Source organism: Castanea sativa, chromosome 1, assembly GCF_040712315.1.
Source record: "Castanea sativa cultivar Marrone di Chiusa Pesio chromosome 1, ASM4071231v1".
Classification (NCBI taxonomy): domain Eukaryota; kingdom Viridiplantae; phylum Streptophyta; class Magnoliopsida; order Fagales; family Fagaceae; genus Castanea; species Castanea sativa.
Genome location: NC_134013.1, coordinates 32,916,963 through 32,940,101, shown reverse-complemented (window position 1 = coordinate 32,940,101; position 23,139 = coordinate 32,916,963). Strand labels below are relative to the sequence as shown.

At 34.3% G+C, this 23,139-nt stretch overlaps 1 protein-coding gene across 1 annotated transcript; it reads left to right on the top strand.

Moving 5' to 3' along the window:
• The first annotated feature begins 7,308 nt into the window (after nucleotides 1-7,308).
• LOC142622215 (uncharacterized) lies at nucleotides 7,309-22,455 on the top strand. Its single transcript, XM_075795661.1, has 11 exons — nucleotides 7,309-7,830; nucleotides 10,135-10,469; nucleotides 12,946-13,023; nucleotides 13,136-13,238; nucleotides 15,344-15,432; nucleotides 16,556-16,667; nucleotides 18,461-18,514; nucleotides 18,647-18,695; nucleotides 21,332-21,432; nucleotides 21,780-21,892; nucleotides 22,003-22,455. Exons 1-11 carry the CDS (start codon nucleotides 7,522-7,524, stop codon nucleotides 22,331-22,333), a joined length of 1,674 nt encoding a protein of 557 aa, XP_075651776.1. The 5' UTR covers nucleotides 7,309-7,521; the 3' UTR covers nucleotides 22,334-22,455.
• The last annotated feature ends 684 nt before the right edge of the window (nucleotides 22,456-23,139 follow it).

The window sequence follows — 23,139 nt, the reverse complement described above, 5'->3', positions numbered from 1 at the left end:
TTTACATTTTTCCTGTAAAATGTTTTACATTAGAGCCCAAACGCAAGAAAATATTTTCTGGAAAAGCGCTTTTACATGCATGACCAAACAATGAAAATACTTTTTCGATGTATTTTCTAGAACCTAAAAAAATATCTAAAAATAATTTTCTTTTCGTAAAATATTTTCAACTGAAAATATTTTACACTCAGAAAATATTTTACATGTTACCAAACACAGCCTAAGTCCAAATCTCATAGGGAGCAATCTCACCAACATACTCATATATGTGAAATTTTGTCAGGAATGCTCCTGTAATTTTGACACTTTACTCATATGAGTTACAAATTTCATTAAGAGTTTTTTACTCAACCTCTTCACATTACATGATAAATGTACTTACATCATAGGTCGAACAATTAAAAGAAATAAATAGTGCATTTCTTACGACTATCGAATGGTTCGTTTTTCCCATTGAACCCAATTCTCAGGATCTCTAGTCCTTGGGTTAGGTATCCTCATACATGGCTCATGAATCTATGGATTTTAGTCGCATCCCCCTTGATGTATTCCAGACCCTATCTTTTGCCAATGCCTGGGTAAATAGATCTGCAAGATTATCATTAGATTGAACATAATCCACAGTTATGATGCTACTACTCAAATAAGATTACACAGTACAATGCTTTCTTCTTATAGATCTGGATTTACCGTTGTAATAACGGTTTTTAACTTTACCAATTGCGGTAGTGCTATCACAATGAATTAATATATGTGGAATTGGTTTTTCTTAAAGTGGAATTTCATATAACAAATCTCTAAGTTAATTTGCCTCTTCACTAGTTGAAGCTAATGCTATTAATTTAGCTTCCATTGTTGAAGTAGCGATTATAGTATGCTTTTTTAGATTTCCAACAAATAGCACCACTATCTAAGGTAAAAATATAACTAGTGGTAGAGAGAGAATCACCTGACAAAGTATTCCAATTGACATCACTAAAAGTTTCAATCACAACAGGGTACTTTTTATAAAATAAGCCATAACTTTTGGTACCAATTAAATATCTCATGACTTGCTCAATAGCTAGCCAATGATCTCTATTAGGCTTACTAGTAAATCTGCTAAGCACTCCTACTGTATATGCAATATTGAAAAATAGTTTCTCTCCTTTGTAATGTGAGATTAAACATTTTCACTAACTCCTTATCTTCTATATTAATTCCCACATCTTTACATTTATATTGTCATATAAACCCATTTTAATTAATTAATATTAAAATGCTCCAACATAGTAGTTTTAGAGCAAAATATAAGGCTTGATTAAGTTTGATAGAACTTTAACTAAAAATTCAGTCATTTGATTGAAACGATTCTTGCACTAACTCAAAAATATTTTAATCACATTTGAAATGAGGGGTGGATCATCAAATTGTAGGTAAACAAACAAGATATCACAAAAATGAAAACCCCTAGATAGGGCCGACCCTTCCATTAGGCCAATTAGGCAATTGCCTAAGGCCCCTAAGTGGAAGGGGGGGCCCAAAATTTTAGAAAAGAAGGGTAGTAGGGAAAAAAATAGTTTCAAATGAATCTAAAAAAATATGGCATATCCTTTTGACCAAAAACCAAAAATTCTGGTATATCCGGTTAAACATTGGTAGCACAAAAAAATTCTTTGATCTAAACAAAATCAATTTTCCCAAAAATAATATCATTATCCTCTAGACAAACCAAAATTCAACAAGATAAACTACAAATCTAGTCTAAGAAATTAACCACAAAACAATCACAAATCAAAACAAATAAAAAATCTCAAATCCCTAAAATTTTTACTATTTCTCTTTCTCATTCTTGCTCTGCTTCTTTCTCTCAGCTCTTACTCTCCGCCTCTCTCATTCTTTCTCTCCATTGTTGCTAGCCACTTGGCTCAAGCTTCCTCCAATCTAAATCATCCGATCACATCTAGTCTGAAAACTTTGAACTGGGGATTGAGGGGCTGCATTTATTTATTTTTATTTTTTGCTGCAAATGTGTTTTGATCCTGCAGATGTGTTTTGACTTTTGAGGTATAAGGCTTGGCTTTCTCTACTTTTTATTTGTTGAGATTGGGCCTGTTTCTACTTGAGTTATGTCTGGCTGTTTGGGCCTTCAATTTTTTTTTTTAAAGCCTACATTTCTTTTTTTTTTTTGGTTATAGGTGTAATAGGATTTGTTTTGTGTTTTTTGTGAGTGGGTCTTATTAATAAGACTTGTGTGGCCATTTTGGTTGGGCTTATTTTTTTTTTTTTTTAATTTTAATCTTGTGGGTGGGTCTATTTCTTATTTGCTCTACACTTGAAAGTTATTTTTTATTTTAGTCTTTATAAATATATATTGTTTGATTAGAAATGTCTACTAGAAAATATGTATCTGGATATAAAAAACTTAAAAAAAGAAAAAAAGAAGAAAAATTAATTAAGTCTCAAAAAGGATCAATGGATAAATTTGTTATTAGTAATAAACAAAATATAACACAAAATTTAGATGAAAATATCACAAATGAGCAAGAAATTCACCAAACAGAATTAAAAGATAATAAAATGATACAATTGCAAGATAACAACGATGTTCAATTTTGCAATACAACAAATCTTGATAATGAATTTCAAAAGAATTTAGAAGAGAATGAAAATAATGATGAAAATGTCACAAACGAACAAGTTCACCATAATGATGTTCAACTAAAAGAAAATGAAAATAATAATGACATGTTGAATTATATTCCTTCAAATATTTATGATCCAGGTAGTTGGAAAAATGTTGACACAAAATTAAGAGATTTACTAGTACAAAGAGGTCCAATTAGAGACAACGATATAATTTTTCCTAGAGGTGCTGACACTAGACATTTTTCTACTATTCATTACACTCAAATATTATCAAATGGGGAGAAGCATGATAGAAAAGGACTAGTGTATTCAAAAGATACGGACCAAGTATTTTGTTTTTGTTGCAAGTTTTTTGAGTCTAAACATATTGGCCAACTATGTAATGAAGGAACACAAAATTGGAAAAATATTAGTTCTAAAAGTAGAAACTATGAAACAACTAGAGAGCATATTACTAACATGAACACTTGGCTAGTTTTGAAAATGAGATTGTCAAAAAATAAAACAATAGATAAAAATATCCAAGAACAAATCAACAAAGAGAAAGGTCATTGGAAAAATGTTTAATTAAGAATTAATGCTATAGTAAAGAATCTTGGTAAAAATAATTTGGCATTCTGAGGAAAAAATGACTATTTGGTATGACATATTATTTGCTGTCAACTCTGTTAATAAAAACTTACAATCAAAAGACATGCACATTGATGTTGCTATAGATCAATTAAAAGGTCGCATTTCTTATTTTAAATGATATAGAGAAAATATATTTACATCTACAATGAATTCATCTAAAAAATTGCATTGGAAATGGAAATAGAACTTGTATTTCATGAAAAAATATATAATTTATAGAAAAAAACAATTTGATAAAAATGTTCATAATGAGACAACACGTTTTGCTGAAAAATCTTTTAGAATTGATTATTTCTTATATATAGTAGATAAAACAATTAGGTCAATTGAGAGTAGATTTGAACAATTTCAAATATATGAAGACATTTTTGGTTTTCTATTTAACTTCACAAAATTGAAATCACTAGATGATGATAGTTTACAAAAATACTGTCTTAAACTTGAATATTTTCTCAAACATGATGTTTATTATGATATTGATGGTTTAGATTTATTTTTAGAGTTAAACATTTTAAAAGAAATTTTACAAATAAAAGATTCTATTCCAATTGACATACTAAATTATATAAAAAGATTAGATTTATTTCCAAATACATGCATCGCTTATAGGATTCTATTAACAATACCTGTTACAATTGCTTCTGCAAGAAGAAGTTTTTCAAAATTAAAATAATAAAACCATATCTAAGATCGACAATGTCCCAAGAAAGATTAAGGGAATTAGCTATATTATCGATTGAAAAGAAGATGTTAGAAGAACTTGAATACAAAAATATAATTAGTCAATTTACATCTCAAAATGCAAGAAAATAGATTTTAAATGAAATAGATTATAATATAAAAATATTAAATAAATATTAATTTAATTAATACATAAGTATAAAAAAGGCCCAATTTTAGTTCTCGCCTATGTTTTAAAAATCGGACTAGATTGGTCGGTTCGACCAGTTCAACGGGAACCGGGAGCAAGTCCGATCCGATAAAACCCCTAAAAACTGGGTAAAACCGGGGTTGAACCGATTTTTTTTTTAATAAATGGTTCGACTCCCAATTTGGTTTTTAAAACCATGGTTCTCATCTTAGGCCCTAAAATGTCTAGGCTGACCCTGCCCATAGAACCTTAATCCTTAGGAATGGCAACGGGCCGGGTTCAGGTTGAGTTTTTTCATACCCAAACCCGCTCCGCGGGCCCAGACTTGGTACTCGGACTCGGCCCGTTTATCAAACTGGTTTTTTATTTGGGCCTAGACCTGCCTTGCCGGGCCCCACGGGTCCCGTTAACCCTAGCTAGATTTGGGCCCAATCCACAGCCCAAATCATGGACCAACTGGAAAAAAAGAAAAAAAAAAAAAAAAGAATTGAAATGCAAAGAGACTCACAAAACCCCTCTCAGATACTTTGGCAAATGTAAAGAGAAATCAAAGATGTTTGATTTAGCTACACAACAAAATAGACTAAGGACATCAATATAAAAAAAAAAAAATTGAAGAGAAGTAGAGAACACACTCTCTCAAATCTGGATCATTGACTGCAAATCCTTTCTATTAATAGGAGTAGTTTGAGATTAGGTGTAAGAAACCCAACAAATATTTTGCAAAAAAAAAAAAAAAAAAAAACCGATGATCCCACAGAGATTGATTTTGGGTTTTGCAAAAACTTAAAAAAAGAAGAAGATCTAAATATACCTAAAATCATTCAAATATTTGAAGACTAATCAAATATATTTAAACATTTTTATGTCATTTGTAGATCCTTGGAAATAAAGCTTAAGAACAAAGAAATATATACCATCAAAAAAGAAAAAGAACAATGAAATATAGAGAACTTTAGCTGATGGAGATTGGTGAAGGACATAGAGATGCTTGTGTTGACTAATATAGTAACAACAATTGTTTGGAACAAGAGGAAAGATTGGCTAACAATGGTGGTGGCAATGGCAGCAACACCTGGTGGGAGAAGAGGAACCAACGGTGAGATTGTGAGCTGAAGAGATGAGAGTGGTGAGCTGAAGAGATTGTGAGTGTGAGCAGAAAATTTTAGGGTTATTACCAGAGGCGGAGCCAAGGGGGGGCGAGAGGGGGCAAGTGCCCCCCCTGACTCCTCCTAAAATATTCCATATTACTACTATTAGGAATTTTTTTTAAATGCTTTACCTTCCTTGATGCAGAAATCAAACACAAATCAGGAAAAATGCTTCCTGGCCTGCTGAAATAAAGGGAAAATGACAAGCTTACCTAATGCCCAATAAGTCAATGATAGCGTGCAAGGAAGGAAAAAAAAAGGGAAAAAGTTTCCTGACACAAGAAAAAATAAATGGAAGAATTTCCCTTAGGAACAATAACACACTCCAAGAGCTTTGACTTGTCAGCTGTTAGCTTTTAATTATCATGCACTTACCATAATAATAATAATAATCATCATCATCATCATCATGCATTTTAGTGTCTTTCTTATGACATTTCAATTGATAGTCCTATATTTTACACAAATTTTTTTTTTTTTTATATTGTCCTCAATTTCTTGACATTTCAGTTTTAAATTGTGGGTTTATATTATGAACAAATTTTTAATTATTTTTTAAAAAAAAATACAAAGTCGAATTTTACCTATAATTTCAAAAACAATTAAGAAAAGATAGTGAAATGTGTATACAACTTTGCAAGTAAATTGCTATACTTTTAATATTTTTCAAATTAATTTATTTCCGCAATTTATTTTTTAGTATTAACTTAAATGTCTAACTATAGTTTAGGTTTAATTAGTTTTTATATGACACATATAGTTGTTATTGCTTTTTTTTGTTAATATAGATTTTTTCTGTTTTTTTTTTTTTTTTTTTAATATTGACTTCTAATCTTGCCCCTCCTGGATTGAAATCCTGGCTCCGCCACTGGTTATTACTATATATATAATCGGGTTTGGGTTCGACCTGGGTATCGGGCAGAAATTGCCATCCCTACTAATCCTAGCCAAAACTAGGGTTTGTTTGAAACTAAGTCAAACAATTTTCGAAAAGCATGAATCACATATCATTGGAAAGATTGAGCAAAAGGCTTTTTTTTTTTAGTTGCTTGGGGTAGCCAAAAACCAAAAAACTCATACATACATACATATATATATATATATACACACACACACACATATATAGTTACATAACAATGAGACTTCAAAAGGCATATAAACAGACATTTCGAAGGCCTACAACTTCTTAGAAAGATGTAAAATCCTTCCGAAGCAAAGCATGGTCATAAAGTTTATATTAAGAGCTTTTAAATGGCGTATGGCTCGCCTAATTCCGAGTTCAACAAGGTCTCCATCGAAATGCGTAAACTTTCATTACGATAAATCAAACAAGTTTATTAAGAGGGCGTTTGGATCCGCGTTCCTGCGTCCATGTCTGCGTTTTTGCTTCTGTTTTTTTTTTTTTTTAAACCCAGCCGCATGTATTGACTTTTCAGCCATGAACAGTGCACAAATGCACTGTTCATGGGTCCCACAAATTTAACTTTTCAGCAACTTTTTCATTAAAAATGGGTCCCACAGCACTACTCACACATTTAAAAATTATTTTGCTACAGTGTTTTCAGTTTTCAGTTTCAGCAAAATAAGTTCTATCCAAACAGACTCTAAGAGTCAACTTTTGGAAACCATAACTCCTCACCCTAACCTTCAATTTATATAAACTTTATGTTACAAGCCAATGAATGAATAGCGTATGGAAGGTTAGTGAGATTAATTATAACAAGAGTCCTTTTACAACCGCAACAAACTTATGATATTTGTTCCTGGTGATCGTTTATTTTGTATAATTTGATCATTGAGGGAGAGGAGATTAACCCTAGACATCTAGGCTGGAAACATCAATATATGTCACTTGATAAACTCAGTTTAGATGCTTTCTATGTTTTGGACCATTAAATAAGTGGGCTCATGGGTAGGCCCGTAGTCACAAACACGAAAACCGAGCAGCCCGAGTCCCTCAAAGGCCCAAATCCAATTCGAATTAGATTATGATTATCCAACGGTTAGAAAAAAAAGAGCCTAACAATTTCTCTTAGACTGGAAAATTATTGCACTGCATAAACTGAAAACTCAAACCAAAAACCCACCGTATATTAGCCAAATTGGATCGGTGAAGGCGGAGGAGAAGGAAGGTTTTGAAGAGAAATTGTTGCGATGGTGAATTGGAGGTGAGCTGCTTTCGAGAAAATCAGGAATTTTTCATTGAGTTAGCAAAAGCTGTAGTAGTTGCATTCTAAAATGGGCGATAAATCGAAGCGTAAGAAGAGGAAGCATATAGATGACACCGAGACATCGGCGTCGCCGTCACCGAGCTCCGATGACGACTCGTCGAAGAGGCGGCGCCGGCACCGCCACAGGAGCAGTGATAAAAGTAAAAGGAGAGATAGAGAGAGGAGGAGAGAGAGGGACGAGAGAGAGAGGAGGAGAAAGAAATCGAGAAAGAAGAGTAGGGCTTACGAGTCTGAATCTGAGTCCAAGTCCGAGCCCGAAGCGGTGGTGGGAGAATTGTTGAACCAATTTCCTAACGTTTCCAGTGACTTAATCCAGGTATCCATTTTTCTTGTGAATCTGAAGCTTCTAAATTCAATACTAATCGATTTTTAGGGTTTGCAACTACAATTTTGAATGTTATTTTGTGATATTTGGTGGGTAATTAGGAATTGTCAACTTTGAATTTGATATTTCATTGGCCAAAGTAGTTATGCTATTATCTGTTTTGTTATTAGCGTGATTATCCTTACAGCATGCAAATTCTGTTTCTGACATTTTTAATTAACTTTTTTTTTTTTTTTAATGAAAGCATAGCTTGTCACTACTTAGGAATTGAATTTTCCCTATTGTTATTCTTCGTGCCATTTTATAATTAAAAAATGGGGGTACCGAGTGCAAAAGCTCCCACTTTTGTGGGGTAAGTACCCCCAATTTTGTTGGAGAGGCTAATTCCGGGTTCGAATAGCTACCTGTCACTTTGGGCGGAGGTCACTTGCTAGTTGCTATCTCACCAAGGCTCGGAGTGACTAAACTTCTATTGATGAAAAGATGAGGGAGAGTCGCTTGAGATGGTTTGTTCATGATCAAAGGAGAGTCATTAATGAACCAACGAGAAATGGTGAGTTGAGTTAAGTTTAGGGAATGAAAAAAAGGTAGAGGAAGAGCAAAAGTAAAATTAGTAGAAGTAGTGAAAAAGAATATATCAATTAAGGAAGTAACAAAAAGTATTGTTAAATTACCGATTGTCCTAAAAGCTTAAGCTATTAGGAAATGATGAATTAATCGCCTAACCATGATTCTAACACTCCCCCTCATTTGTGTGCCTAAACTTCCCCTTAATAAGTGGGGTTCAACAATTGAGAATTTAACATTTTAAATGGGAGGTAGAGTGAAGGCAAGTATCAAACTCAGGATTTTCTGCTCTTACACCATGAGAAATTACCGATCCTCTCAAAAGTTTAAGCTATTAAGAAATGGTGAATTTAGTCACTAAACCATAATTTTAACACTTCTCCCCATGTGTGGGCTCAAACTTCCTTTTAATAATTGTTGGAAGTGAGGTCCAACATGTGAGAGTTTTAACATTTGATATCAGAGCGGGAGGTCCTAAGTTTGATCCTATCTCCTCCACTCTACCTCCCAATTAAATAACTGATTAGGAAGCCTTAGTTTTTGATGTGCTGGCTTCTCCCTCTAATGGGAGTTGGAATAAAAGGTTCAATAGAGCAGTTCAAGATTGGGAATGGGAAGGGGTGCATTCTTTTTTTGATTTCATTTATTCCAAGATGCCTAGGGAGGAAAGGGAAGATAGAATGATTTGGAGCTTGAACAGGAATGGTTATTTTGATGTTTGCTTTTATAATACTATAAGTGGCATTTATATTGTTTTTTTCCCATGGAAGAGCATTTTGGCGTGTTAAGATCCCCAAGAGGGTAGTGTTTCTTATGTGGGTAGCAATGTGTGGTCGGATTCTTATAGTTGATAATCTCATTAAGAAGGGTTTCTCCCTAGCAAATTGGTGTTGTCTGTGTCGGTGTAATGGGAAGACGGTGGATCATCTCCTACTCCATCATGACTTTTCTCATGAGGATTGGAGTGAAGTTTATGTTTGGGATTTAGCGGGTGATGCTGGAGACGGTAGCATCTCTTTTGTTTGGTTGGTAGAATTGGTTTGGAAAACATGCCTCGAATGTTTGGAATCTTTGGAATCTGGAGCTAGCATGTTTGATTTGGTTAGTATGGAAGGTATGAAATAGCTTTACTTTTTTATTTTTTTGATAAGTAAGAAGAGAATATTATTAATAAGCGAAAAGCGAAAAAAATACAAAGAGTTCACGGTAGTGAACACATGAAAAAGGAAACAAAAAGACAAGAGCAGCCCCTAATCTATCCTAATAGACGAAAGAAAATCCATAAGAGTAGAACAATCCGAGAAACCCCAACATCGAGGATTTTGTGAAATCTATTGACCAGATGAAATCCTTGCTAATTAGGACTTTGTCTGATTGGTCTCAGGCTTGGGGTTTATGCATTTTACTTCGATTTTTGATTTTCAGTTTTCAGATAGCCTTTCGAATTGATTTTCTTGTATTTGTTTTTAGGTATTTTGTGTTCATCATAGTGTACATAGTGTACTTTTTATCAGCTAATAAAAAACTTGGGACTGAGGCGCTTGGTTGTTGTTGTTGTTGTATTCTTTGTGCTGTACTTTGTTGGTCTTTCTCTTATATGCTACTTTCTTTTATATTATTTTTTTATTCTCTTTTTTGTGATGTTTGTATGATTGTTAGTTTCATTTATTTTATTTTATTAATATTAGTTTTTAAATTTTTTTTTTTAACCTTGTTTTTGATACACAGCTTCTGCAAATGATTGATGATGGGCAAGCTGTAGACATAAAGGGTATATCTGAAAGATCTCTGATAAAACATTTAAAGAAGCTGTTCCTTTCATTAAGTCTGAAGGAGAGTGGTGATAGATTGTTTTTACTTCCGCCAAATGCTCGTCCTACTTTAGAAATTGTAGGACCCCTGATTCATGCTCATATGGAGCCTAAAGAGCAACAACTTGATCATATGGTATCAGCAAATGGTGTACATTCAGTAGTGGAAGATGCAGAATGCGGAGAAGTGATGCTTGAAAATAATGTGGCTGGGCCAAGTCTAGAGGAAGATACCATTGCTCCTAGAAGAAGGTACAAAAATACCTTTGTTTTTATTTTTCACCTAATTAGCTGCAATATCAATCACTATGTGTATTATTCTAAAGAATCACACATATGAACTGGTGAATAAGTTATTGACAGTGTATTGTCCATTTTAATGAGAAATAACCAACTTTTGCAAGATTTGGACATATGTACTCTTGTATGCTGTTTTCCTCTTCTTTTTTATTTTTTATTGTTTTTATTATTTTTTCCTTTTCCTTTGTATGTATTGCATAGCCATACTAAAACAAAAATCGGCAAATTTTTTCTTGCTTAAAGGTTTGTATACTACTTTAGAAGACAACATAGAATGTGGAGTTTCTATATAAAGTGCCGGTTTGTAGTTCCTGAGTTACATTTATTAGTATTTAGATAGCTATTTTGTGTATACATTTTGTTAGATGTTATGATAATAGAAAGAGGATCATTGAGATGAGTACAATATAGTGTTTGCATTGGGAAAACATATTAAGATAGTCTATGGGTATTAGCAAGCCTATGGAAGAAATTTGGCAATAAGTGATCCTGCAACACCCAAACATAGAACTAGATAAGAAAAGGAAATACCTGTGGAAAATCATTGTGTTCAAAGTAGGAACCCTTTCCTGCCAATTCTGCATCAGAAACCCCTCTCCCCTTCAAAGATTTAACCTTACCATCATTCTGCAACTTCAATGGAGCAGCTTCTTTCATGCATTTCCCAGCTGGAGATGGGGGTTTCTTCCAAGAAGCCATCCGGTCCCTGCTTATGGGAGACTCCCAAGTTTTTGAAGTGTTATATACCCATATGTAGGAGGAGGTGAGAGAAAATTTCCTGGTGGTACAAAATGGTTTTTCTTCCAATCCATCTGCTCCGGACTGTAAGATTTTCTATTTGCAGCTGCCTTTGAGGCCTTTGCAGCACTAGAACTTTTGGACTCTCTTCCTATGCCTGGAGGAATTCGTTTTTCTGCAGAATGCAGGATTATAGATTGACGAAGCTGAAAAATATTTCATCCTTGGCCAACCCACTTTCTTTGTGGAACCAGCAATCTGGTACACCTTGTGAGAATGAAAAGCATTCGGGCATGAAGCTGCTTCAGCATACCTGGATGAAGTTCTTGACGCCTATTATCCAATTCCTGAACTATGCCTTCACACTGAAGCCAAAACTCTGCAGAAGATGTCATAGCACAGCTCCGAGCCAAAAGCAGAAAATCCTCTAGAATTTCCTTCCACTTTTTTTTTTGATGACATAGGAGAACTTCACTCAGATTAGTTGCACGTCGTATACTATACAACAATCCTCACTGTTAATCAAACTCCTACGGGCAACTGACCCCACCCGCCAGAATTCCAACCAGATCTGCTGCAAAAATAGCCAAATCAGAGTTTACTTCTTCCAGATGACGACCAATATTTCCTGCATAAAACAGCTAGGAAATCAAGAATGACTAGACCTTCCAAAAGCACAACTCATCTTGTTCAAGAAAATATATTGCAAACTAAAAGTTAATTACCTCCAAGTTATTTAAGCCTTGAGGCTTCCAAAATGGGAAGGACCAAACACCTTCGGAATTTACTTCATGAGAAAAACTTTTGATATCAGCAGGAAACCTCTTTTTAGATGCTCTTGTGACATGTAGTGTAGCTTGAAAATGGGGGAGATTCAGGCTCCTTGGGATTGTCACAATTGTATACAGTCTAGAAAGCAAATGTTTAAGTCATCAACTACATTGTGAAAAGTAAATTTTGGATAAAAGAATGTACAATAAGTCTGATAAAAGTGAATGCATGGTTATTATCAATAAAAATCTTTTCACCATTACCTCTGATGTACATGCATCTGAGCTTTCTTAAGCCTCCAGATTGACAGCATGATGATTTTGATCTCCCTGTTAGATGATTCAAAATATCAAAAGCAACTTTTGTGGGTAAAAACCAAATATTCCAGTTGTTCAAATTAAGGAAAACAAAATAGACATCATTTTATTAATTGAATCTATCCTAGAATTCCAAGGTTTAAAATGACACCGAAGTTCTAACCTCACATACATCCTAAAAAGACAGGCAGTATATTTTAAGCTAAGAAGAAGAAGGTTTTCAGTAGAATATACAATGCTAAAGAAATGGCCTAAAGACCACCAGAGGCGGTCTTTTCAGAGTTGTTTCATATTGCATGTAATAGGGGTGCTTCGGTGGTTGATCTCATATCATATCTTAGTACACTGCCTGTGTGCTTTGGCTCATTGTATCCTGTCATTTTTACAATGAAGTTTTATTATTTATAAATAAGAAATTTTAACAGTTATGGACTTTAAACTTGAAGGTAACCTATTGGATGATTCAAAACTCAAAGCCTGGTGCTGAGATATAGTATATGTATGTTACTAACTGATAGAAAAGGAATATATAACTAACAATCATCTAATTTTTTTTTTTATAAAGAACACTTTTTATTGTTCTTGTTTACTTTTTGTTGCAGAGTTATTGGTCCTGAGATGCCATCAGCTGAGTTACTCGTAGCTGCAGCCAAACTAACAGAAGCGCAGGCTGAGCTCAGGTATTTCTGGATTTATTTGAGGTTGTAATTTTGGATTTTGTGGTGATACATCATGATGAAAAATGTAATGTGATTAAGATGACTTGTAATAATATTTTCTAAATACTTCCAGAGAAGCAGAGTTGGAGGAAGATACTGAGATTTTTATAGGACCTCCACCACCTGCTGTGGTTGCTGAGGCTGAATCTGCAAATGAGGCTGAGCGATTTGAAGAGGTATTCTTTTTTTCTTTTTTTTTTTTTCTTATGCATATTGATCAAATTTTAATACTCTGCATATATCACAGTTGCTTCAAAGAGCACCCTTGGCTTGAGAATCTAGAATATTGTTGTATATCAAGATTCTTTTAGCAGGTTCAATTGATGCCGGCATGCACATGTTTGTATATATGTATATGTGGATATTTACACATATATATCTGTATGTGCGTGTGTGTGTTATTTAAGTGTTCTATTTCCATATTTGTTGTTTTGCGAGTGATATTATTGCCAACTCTACCAATTTAGAACCAAAAAGTTTAATATGGTAGTGCTTGCTGTAAATATAATGTATTGAATATTGATATAATGAAAAGCTAAGGACACAGGTTTAATGATGCCAGCCATATTGGCCATAACGGATTTCAGCTCAATTTAAGGTTCATCTACCTTTTTAAAAATTGCTTATTTTTTCTTCTCAAGAAATAGAGGCATAAATGTTAGGCATGAAAAAACAAGAAGATTTTGTTTACTTTTCCATCACAAATTGATGTTGCATGTCACCCTATGTTTGCTGTAAAGTTGGATGCCCAAGGTAATGGTATAACCATATAACCTTAGTCCAAAGAACAAAGAGATGTGTTGTGTTTATGGGCAAACCCGAGGGAGTAAAATGTAATTTTTGTTTTTTTTTAAGTCTCTAAACAAGTTTTAGGTATGGGTGTGCTGTTCAACCTGTATGATGTGCTAGTTTTTGTTTTGATAAGTTATAAATTTTTTTAAAATAGTAGGTTAGATCAAGCTGATGAGTACTCCATAACCTAAAAGAATTGCAAAGAATACATATGATTTGTGAAAATGCAGAGTAGTTGTGTTGGATTGGTGTTGCATGTGCAAGAAGGATGGGGAATCCATTGATCATTTATTTTTGCATTGCCATGTATCTAGGGAGTTGTGGAATATGGTATTTTATTTATTTGGGGTTCACTGGGTTATGCCATGCGATGTTGTGGATCATCTAGCAAGCTAGTCGTATAAATGTTGCAAACTTAAGTCTTATAAAAAAAAATGTAGCAGATGTAAGTCCTTGGTGATTTGGAGTATGATTCCCCCGTTGTATTATGTGGGGCATTTGGTGGGAGAGGAATGCTCGTACTTTTGAAAAATTGAGAGATCAACTCATGATATGGAGTTGTTTTTTCTCTAATCTTTGCTATAGTGGACAATGCTTCGGGTATTTTTACTTTTAATTCTTTGACAGATTTGTTGGATAGTTGTATTCTCTTTACTTTATAGTTTTTGCTGTTTTTTCTGATTCCTTAGTACACTGCCTGTGTGCTTTGGTTTCCTGTATTTTTTTCTTTATTCAATGAAGTTATATTACTTATGAAAAAAAAATTACAAAGAATTACGCACAAAAAAGAATTGATTCTGTGAAATAGAAGTGATTATGTGAAATCTATTAGTGTTACTATCTGTACAACCCCACGACAGGACCAATAAAAGTTGGCCGAATTAGCAATTCTTCTGAGTGTTTAGTCTGTCCGTATCCTCAAAAGTACGATTATTATGCTTCCCCACAATAGCCACATCAAGCATAATGGTCCTAAGTTCCAAATATAGGGAGCGTGCTACTTTTCAATTAGAGGTGTCCAACAACTCATGGGCAGTGATAGAGGTAGTACTAGTACTGGCATTGGGGAAAGTGTTACAAGAATTATGCTATCTGTGTAAGGATAATTTTGGAGCTTTTGTGTATTTTATATTATGTAATGGTGATGATGCTGCTCAATCATGACACAATCCTGTATTTTTTATTTATTTATTTTTTTTTTTTCTCTCGTTCCTTCTTCTATTTATTCCTCTCCCGGTTTACTTCTTTTTCCATCAAACTAGATGACAACTTAAGGACTTAAAATCTCTCTACTTATTGGAAAAAAAGTTGCATTATATAATATCTTCTTTTTGGGGAGTATTTTTGCTTATTTATTTATTATGAACTTTTGGTGAAATGAGGTTAAGATATATCTTGTTTGTTGATCATGCATAATTGCATCTTGGATGGTTTCCTAGTAATTGCATGAGTGCAATAACTCATAAATTAGTTACATTTATCTTATCAGGTCACCAGAATCATGGAGGCCGATGCTGATTGTCTGTATGATGTTCTAGGAGTGAACCATAATATGTCCGCTGATAACATTAAAAAAAGGTAAGTTTATTTTTTATTTTTATCTCTTAAAAAATGGAACCTATCTTGTTCCATGAATTGTTTATGATACTTAATGGTTGATTTTTTTTATGGGATGCAAATTTAGAAGTTAGATCTGAATTATATATTTTTTATATTCTAATTTATTGTTTGGTGAATAGTGTTTTCTTCCATCATGAAATTATTCCTTCTGTGCCAGATACCCCTAAACTGCCTACTTTACATTAGTAAGCATCTTTTGATGCTTGGCTTAACTACACTGGAGGAGGAAGAGTGTAACTTGAAAGGTTTCTGATAGGGATTTGTTCTGAGATCAATGATAAAAGTCATCCAGTCTGGATTAATATAGGGCTGAGGCATGCCAAAACTTTGAAAGCTGAGATCCAGAATGAAATTGTCACAAAAAGTTACTTATCAAAAAAAAAAATTGTCACAAAAAGTTATTTTTTATATAGCTTCAAAAGGCTTGAAGTTGTTTCTTATCTTGTGAACAAAATGCTTTCTACCATATATCCGTAGCACCTAAGAGCTGGAGAGTTAAGTCTCTTTGAATAGGAGATGTCTTGGGGGGTAACAACAAGTAATTATTAGGATAAAGTACTAAGACGTAAGTGTGTAGGTCCTATTGTGAAGAAGAAAGTTGTTTATAGTCTCTCTTGCAATCTACTTATTTAGGGAAGCTGGTGAATAATTTTGTGTCTATTTCAGTGGTCTAATTTGATTAAAACTTTAGTTTTGGTTGAACACCAACACCATCATAGTGGTCTAATTAAACCTTTATATTTAATCGAATGCCATCTCCTTCATGGTGTGAATGATGTTTTCTTTTTGGAATCAGGCTTATTTACTTTAAAAGTTCAAATCTGAAATTAAGGAGGAAAATTTAGACATCGTCATGCTGTGAAATGAGATAGTTCCACTCAAAAAGTGGTTTTTAGTTCACTATATGGCTGATGAAAACTAAGATATGGACACAATCTGCAAACTGCAATCACTATCTTAATTAATGGATTCTAGGCTGTTTGTTAGAGTTTCCATTGATCTTATATGGTTGCAAACTGGTGAGCTTGTGTGTTATGCAATTGTTTCTCTTTATCTATTGACTGACATGGTCATGAATCAGGTACTGGAAGTTGTCTCTTTTAGTGCACCCGGATAAATGCCCTCATCCTCAGGCCCATCAAGCATTTATCAAATTGAACAAATCTTTTAAAGAATTGCAAGATCCAGATAAGGTGAGTTTCTTATGCATACATGGTTAATATGTGAATCTATAAAATGCTTCTATTTGTGCAGTCACATTCTGTGATACTTCTTTTCATTCATCGAAATTGAGATCTCATACAGTTGATTTTGGTCATGATAAGTATATTTGAATTTCAGTTGCCCTGTTGAATGTGATTTGTGGTCGGAAGTATTTTAATCATTTGGTCTCAAATGTGTTATGCCCTATGAAGCACGGACGCGGCAAAACGCCCGCTGCACCCGCGTCCGACGCGGCGACGCGCGAGGGACGCGGCTGCCTGCGCGTCGGTGCCGCGTCCAGTTTTTTATTTTTTTTCGTTTCACGACTCGCGCCGACACGGCGCAGACTCGGCCCAACTCGCGCCGACGTGGCTCAGACTCGGCCAGACTCGTGCCAATTCGGGCCAAATCGGTTCGTATCGGCCGAAATCGCCGAAACACACCGTACCTGAAAACTGAACAAAAAATGGATAAAAACCTGTGACTGACTGTCTTTTGAGCCAGCGACGATGGAGAGGAGAGAGGATAGAATTATTAGGAGAAGAAGAAAGGGAGTTGGGGAAGAAAAGAAAGTGAGACTCGTCGGAGAAGAAAACTTAGAAAAGAAAGTCTCTGTGTCTCTCTGTGTGCAAACTGAAGGCAAAAGGTTTATCCAAACAAAGGTAACTGAGGGCAAAAAAGGGAAAGAAAAAAACTATTTTCAAACCCACGTGAAGGGCCAGAGGTTCGTGGGTAAGGCTGACAATTTTGGAGATATTTTTTTAGTCTAGAATTTGGTAGAACCCACGTGAGGTGGCTTTATTAAGTGGGTTATTAAGGATTTAATTTAATTTAATTTAATTTTATCTTGAAAAAGGGTATTAAGTGGATTGTATTTAATTTATTAACATTATATTTTAGTTATTATCTACCATTACTTTTAAATTTGGTATATTTTTATATAATGTGAAAAAGATGCTTAGTAATATATTAAAAATATAAATAAAAATATTTTTAATAATTTTTTAATCGCCGCACCCCGCCACACCCGCACCCTATGTTTTCAAAAATTGCCGAGTCCCGCACCCGCACCCGAATCCAAAAACGCACCCGTGCTTCATAGGTTATGCCAATGAGAGTGTATGATTTGCTTCTTTGTTTGAAATGAGAGTTTGAGCGATAGCATAGTAGAAGGGTATAGAATGCAGTGCTGTTCTGCCTCATGTAAATGATTTGGTGTGAAAGGACATTTTATGGGATTGAGCTTCCCCTTGATAGGAATAAATACCTTTTTTTTTTTTTTATTTCTTTGGTTCAGTGTGGTCTTGCAGATGGCAGCATACCTTCTTCCTTGTGAAACATTTTGAGCTTTTTGTCTTTTAATGTCACTTTTGAGGGGGGTCAACAGTACACTATGTACTTTAGTTGTTCCTTCTACTTAAAAAATTTCTCACAAGTTGAAAAGCAAAATTGATAAATGTCTGTATCCTAGTAGCAATTGTTACGTATGAACTCTTGTTTAGACTCTAGTAGTGGAATATTGGAATATGTGGGCACAGGGGTCTGGTAGTTTGGTGCATAAAATTTTCTTTTACATATCTTTGATAGTCATAATGAAATTTCTTGAGACATTTTGGTGGTTAAAATGAATTTGCATAATTTCATTGAGGACACAAAATGTTACCTTTAAAAGCATATCATGCAATTATCATATGGTGATTATAGTTGTATTTTGGCATCTTCACAACAGAGATATACGATTTTGACATTGAATTTTCTTTCTAACCTCATTTGCTTGTTTTAGAGGAAAGCAATGGATGAGAAAATTAAACTCAAGGAAGAACAGGAGGCATTTAAGGTACGTACAATATTAATTCTTTTTAAGGAATTTGTTGTAGTAGTGGTCTGGCTATACCTTTAGAAGTTATGTCTGAAATACTCTTTGGTGTGTATGCCTATATCAAATTATTAATTCTTTTTGCTCTTATAGGCTGAGTTGAAATCAATGCGTGAGGCTGCACAATGGAGAAGATTGCAAGGTTAGCCTTTTTCTGCAGCTACTAAGGGTTTCTCTTGGTTTTCTACATTCTATCTGTGTGTGTACGTTTGTTTCTTTCTGTAAGAATGTGTAGAGGGTAATAGTGGTGGGTACAAATCTCATTGGGTATGTATATAACTTACTAATAAAAGAAAACAGGGAATAGGGTGAAGTTGTGGGTTCAAGTTTTACCTTCTAGCTCAGATTGCAGTTCTCGCCTCATAAGATTAGGTTGGGTGGTGCCAGGAGCCTTGTAGCTTAATTGGTTGACACCTCTTGGTGTTTCTAATGGAGATATCTCAGGTTCAAACCCCCTCTTCCCCAACTATTGAATTATCAAAAAAATATTAGGCTGGATGGTAAAGTTCAGGATCAGTTGTGCATAACTTAATAATAAAAAGTAAAAAAAAAGGAAGTAGAGTGATTTTTATATAAGTTAAAATAATTTTATTAAAAGAGGGACAAACAAAAGTATATAATATTAATATATCTTGAGATCGACATTTTCAAGTTTAAGCTATCTGAGAATTCTAAAAAAGAACTTTCAGAAAGAAACAAACAAGAGTACATAATATATCTTGATATCTACATTTTCAAGTTTTAGCTGTCTAAGAATTCTAAAAGAGTACATAGGGGAGTGTTGCCTAAACAATCATCTAATCATACAAACATTGTAGTATTGATTATTTGATAATGTGGATTAGACGTTCAATTTCATTAATAGTTCTATTATTTTGCTCATGCTAAATTGTCCATAAGATGCACAGCCAAATTGCATTCCAAGCTAAGGGTCTTTGATGATGAAAGCTCCATTCCAACAACTTAGTATTTAAACCAATGTTTTCAGCATAACCCATGATGCTCCATATACAGCAAACACCAATGACCAAATATCTCTAGACACCATAAAATGAAGTAAAAGGTGCTCAACTAATTCCTCTTGCACATACAACACCAATCAATGATCATTATATTATGCTTTCAAAGATTATTTATTGATAAAATTATATCCAATGCTGCTATCTATGCAAAGAAGGCAATATTTCTAGGATCACCCCAAATACAGAACATGGGATTTGCCCCATTATAGCCCCGCAGAACTTTATAGCAAGATTGAACCTCAAATTTCCTGCTTTTGACGGTTTGGAAGCTGTTCAGTCCTCTAGTCTAGAATGGAAATTTGAATACAATATATAAAAAAAGCCATACATAGACTCCAATTCCCAATGCTGAACTAACCTGTTAAAATGAAGATTCCAACCATGTTCACCACTCAAATGGGAAGCAACTAAATTGTTTTTATTGACTATCATTCAACAAAAGTCCCCACACATTGACACTTCCAGTTGATGTAAGGTGTATTACCAAAATTATTTCAAAATTTGATATTCTAGATTGTTACTTATTTGAGATACCTGATCTAGTTTTTAAAATTTGAATTCAGGCTTTATTGTTGTCGAGGATTTTGTGGTTTGGTTAGGACTCTCCTGGTTGATGTAATCATCGAAGCCTATTAAAAAGAGGCTCTAGCAATTTGACGTGATTCTGGACGCCAATTAAATAGAGAGTCTTGCAATAGTTTGAGCAGTATATTTTGAATAAGATATTTCTAGTTAGAAATTGCTCTACAGCTTGGCGGTGATTCTAAGTGCCCTGACACTGTTTAGGATAGTTTATAAAAGAATGGACTTGAAAATGGTGTATTTTTTATAGTGTGTTTGGGAGTTTATAACAGGAGGAATGGAAAGAAAGAAATATATAGTTTTACTATTATACCATTCACCTTTTATTGTTTATATATATATTGGGATAAAATTGGTATTTCACTTCTATTTCAATAAAGGAACGATTGTTCTTCCCACTTTTGGAAGGAATACTTAGGAGGGAATTTTGAAAGGAATGAGCATTTGCTTATAGTCTGTCCTTCATTCTTATTAAACTTCCAATATGGAGAATGGACGGAATGTCTTAAAGAATTTCCTTTCATTCCATTCCTTTCCCCTCTCCTAAACAATCTGTAATTGGTGAAGCCTAGGGTTTTGTAGCCCATTCTCCCATTTCTCCCTTTGTTTTTTGTATTTCTACGTTACCGGTTCTGCATCAACCTGGTATCAGAGCACAACCCCAATTTATTTTTTCAACAACCCCCTAAATAAAAAATCTATAGTCCACTCACTAAGTTTGAGAAGTCATGGGGTACTTTCATCATGCAAGTTATGGAGAAACCGGAGCTACACATTAGGACTTCAGGTCATATAGTTTCATGCTGGCATCTGCAAATTATTGTTAAGGTGCTGCCAAACAGATTGGAGAGGGTGGTGGCCCTGGTGGGAAGCTTGTGGTAAGGGCCACAGAAAACTCATTTTAGTAGCATTTTTCTTGTTCTGTGCTGTGCTGTTTGTGTCTTACAGTCTTAAGCTTTATAACAAAATATAGTATTATAGCTTGCTTCAGGTCCTTGTGTAGGAAAATTTTATAATTTCAGGTTGGTGTTATTTTTATCTTTCCTTAGTGGGTATTTTACAAGAGGTTGGACCTTGGTATGATGGCAAGCTTCCTCCTTTTGTGGATATCTACATCTTGTGACTTGCAAAATTATTTACTGAACTGACTACAAGAAAGCTGTGGTGTTGGCAGGTATATCTATGGAGGGTGATGATGAGCTATTGGCAGATATGGATGTTAAAGTGGCACCTAAAAGAGATGAATGGATGACAACATTGCCTCCTGAAAGAAAAGTAAGGCCGTCCTCATTCAATTGTCATTTTGTGATTTTTAAATCAACTACTTTTGCTTGTCATTAATTGTTGGGATTTGGGAACCTCCTGTATATGTCACTCTTATAGAAACCCATTTTTTATGCAAAATTTTAAATAGAAAAAATTGAAATTTAAACATGTAGAGTATAAAAAGAAAATCTAATCCAATGGTGGATTTGTTAAAATTAGCATCTAATAAAAAAAATATTGAGTGAAAAGAATAAAAGATAGCATCCTGAAGGGTTTCACTTGATGGTCACCGAAACTCCAAATGCAAGCCTTTATGTTGTTTTCCATTTCATAACCCTCCTGCTTTTCCTTCTCAGCCCGGTATGACTACGCAGTCAACTACATTTAGCAAGAGCTCTAAAGCAGGACGTGGTGATACTAGTGTTTGGACAGATACCCCTTCAGAGAGAGCCCAGAAAGCAAAGATGAAGTATGTATTCACTTTTTCGTTTCCAGAATGCCTTGGGCATTCAACTCTCTCTCTCTCTCTCTCTCTCTTAGTTGAAGGTATTTTGTAATGCATTTAGTTTGCCATGGCAGTTATTTGGAAGCATATAACGAGGCTGCAGCACTTGCTTCAAATGAAGTACAGAAAAATTTAGATGCAGATTTGGTGGATAAATATAATAAAGAAAAGCGATCAAAATCTTTGGTACAGAAGCACCAGGAAGAGGCTACAAGCCGTACAAAGAAAAAAACCAAAGTGCAGCCAGAGAAACAAGAGTGGGTGGGGCAACATCCTTGGAAGCCTTGGGATCGTGATAAGGACTTGGCAGCTGGAAGAAAGAATATAAACTTGGATTCAGAAAACATGGCTGAAGGTTTAACCTCCAGGTTTTCTTCTGGAAACTTCCAAAGAAACTTCCTTTAGTGCTTGGGGTTGTATATCTGCAGTACATAAAATTAGTTTGACGTTTCAGTTCTCTTTCATTCATATTTTTGTTCATACATTATAGTTTAATCAATTAGAGAAAAGTGGCTATTCTAATGACACTTTCTCCCTCTCTCTTTCTTGGTGTGTTGTGTGATTGGTGTTATTCTATTGAGATATGTTTAATAACTTAGTTTCATATCTTATGCTGTTATGCAATTGTTTCCTTCATTTTTAGAGTTTTAGGGGAATCGACCCCAAGATATCTCTCAATTAGGGGTGGCAAAATTTGACACGACCCGCGAACCCGACACGACACGACACGAAATTAGCAGGTTATGGGTTGAGGCTTAACAGGTTCGTGTCATATTCGGGTTGACACGGCTAACCCGTTTAATAAATGGGTTGGGTTAGTGTTGAACACATAGAACCCGTTTGACCCATCTGACCCGTTTAATTAAATGATATTTTACCAATATACCCTTCAAACTCTTGGTATATAAACTTATTAGTTGTTGTGATTTATTTTCTTTGACATATTGTGATTGATTATTTGTGATATTGGGATATACTTTAATTTTGAATGATTATTTGTGATGCAATTATTCGTTAGTTCTGAATTTTATATTAAAAATATTTATTTGTTTGTTTTTTTATTAATTATTATTTTTCATTTTGATAAAAGCTGATAAACAAGTTGACACGACTGACCCGTTTAATAAATGGGTCGTGTTAGGGTTGAGGAATCTTGACCCGTTTAATAAACATGTCGGGTTAGTGTTGACCTATGTAGTCGAATACTCATG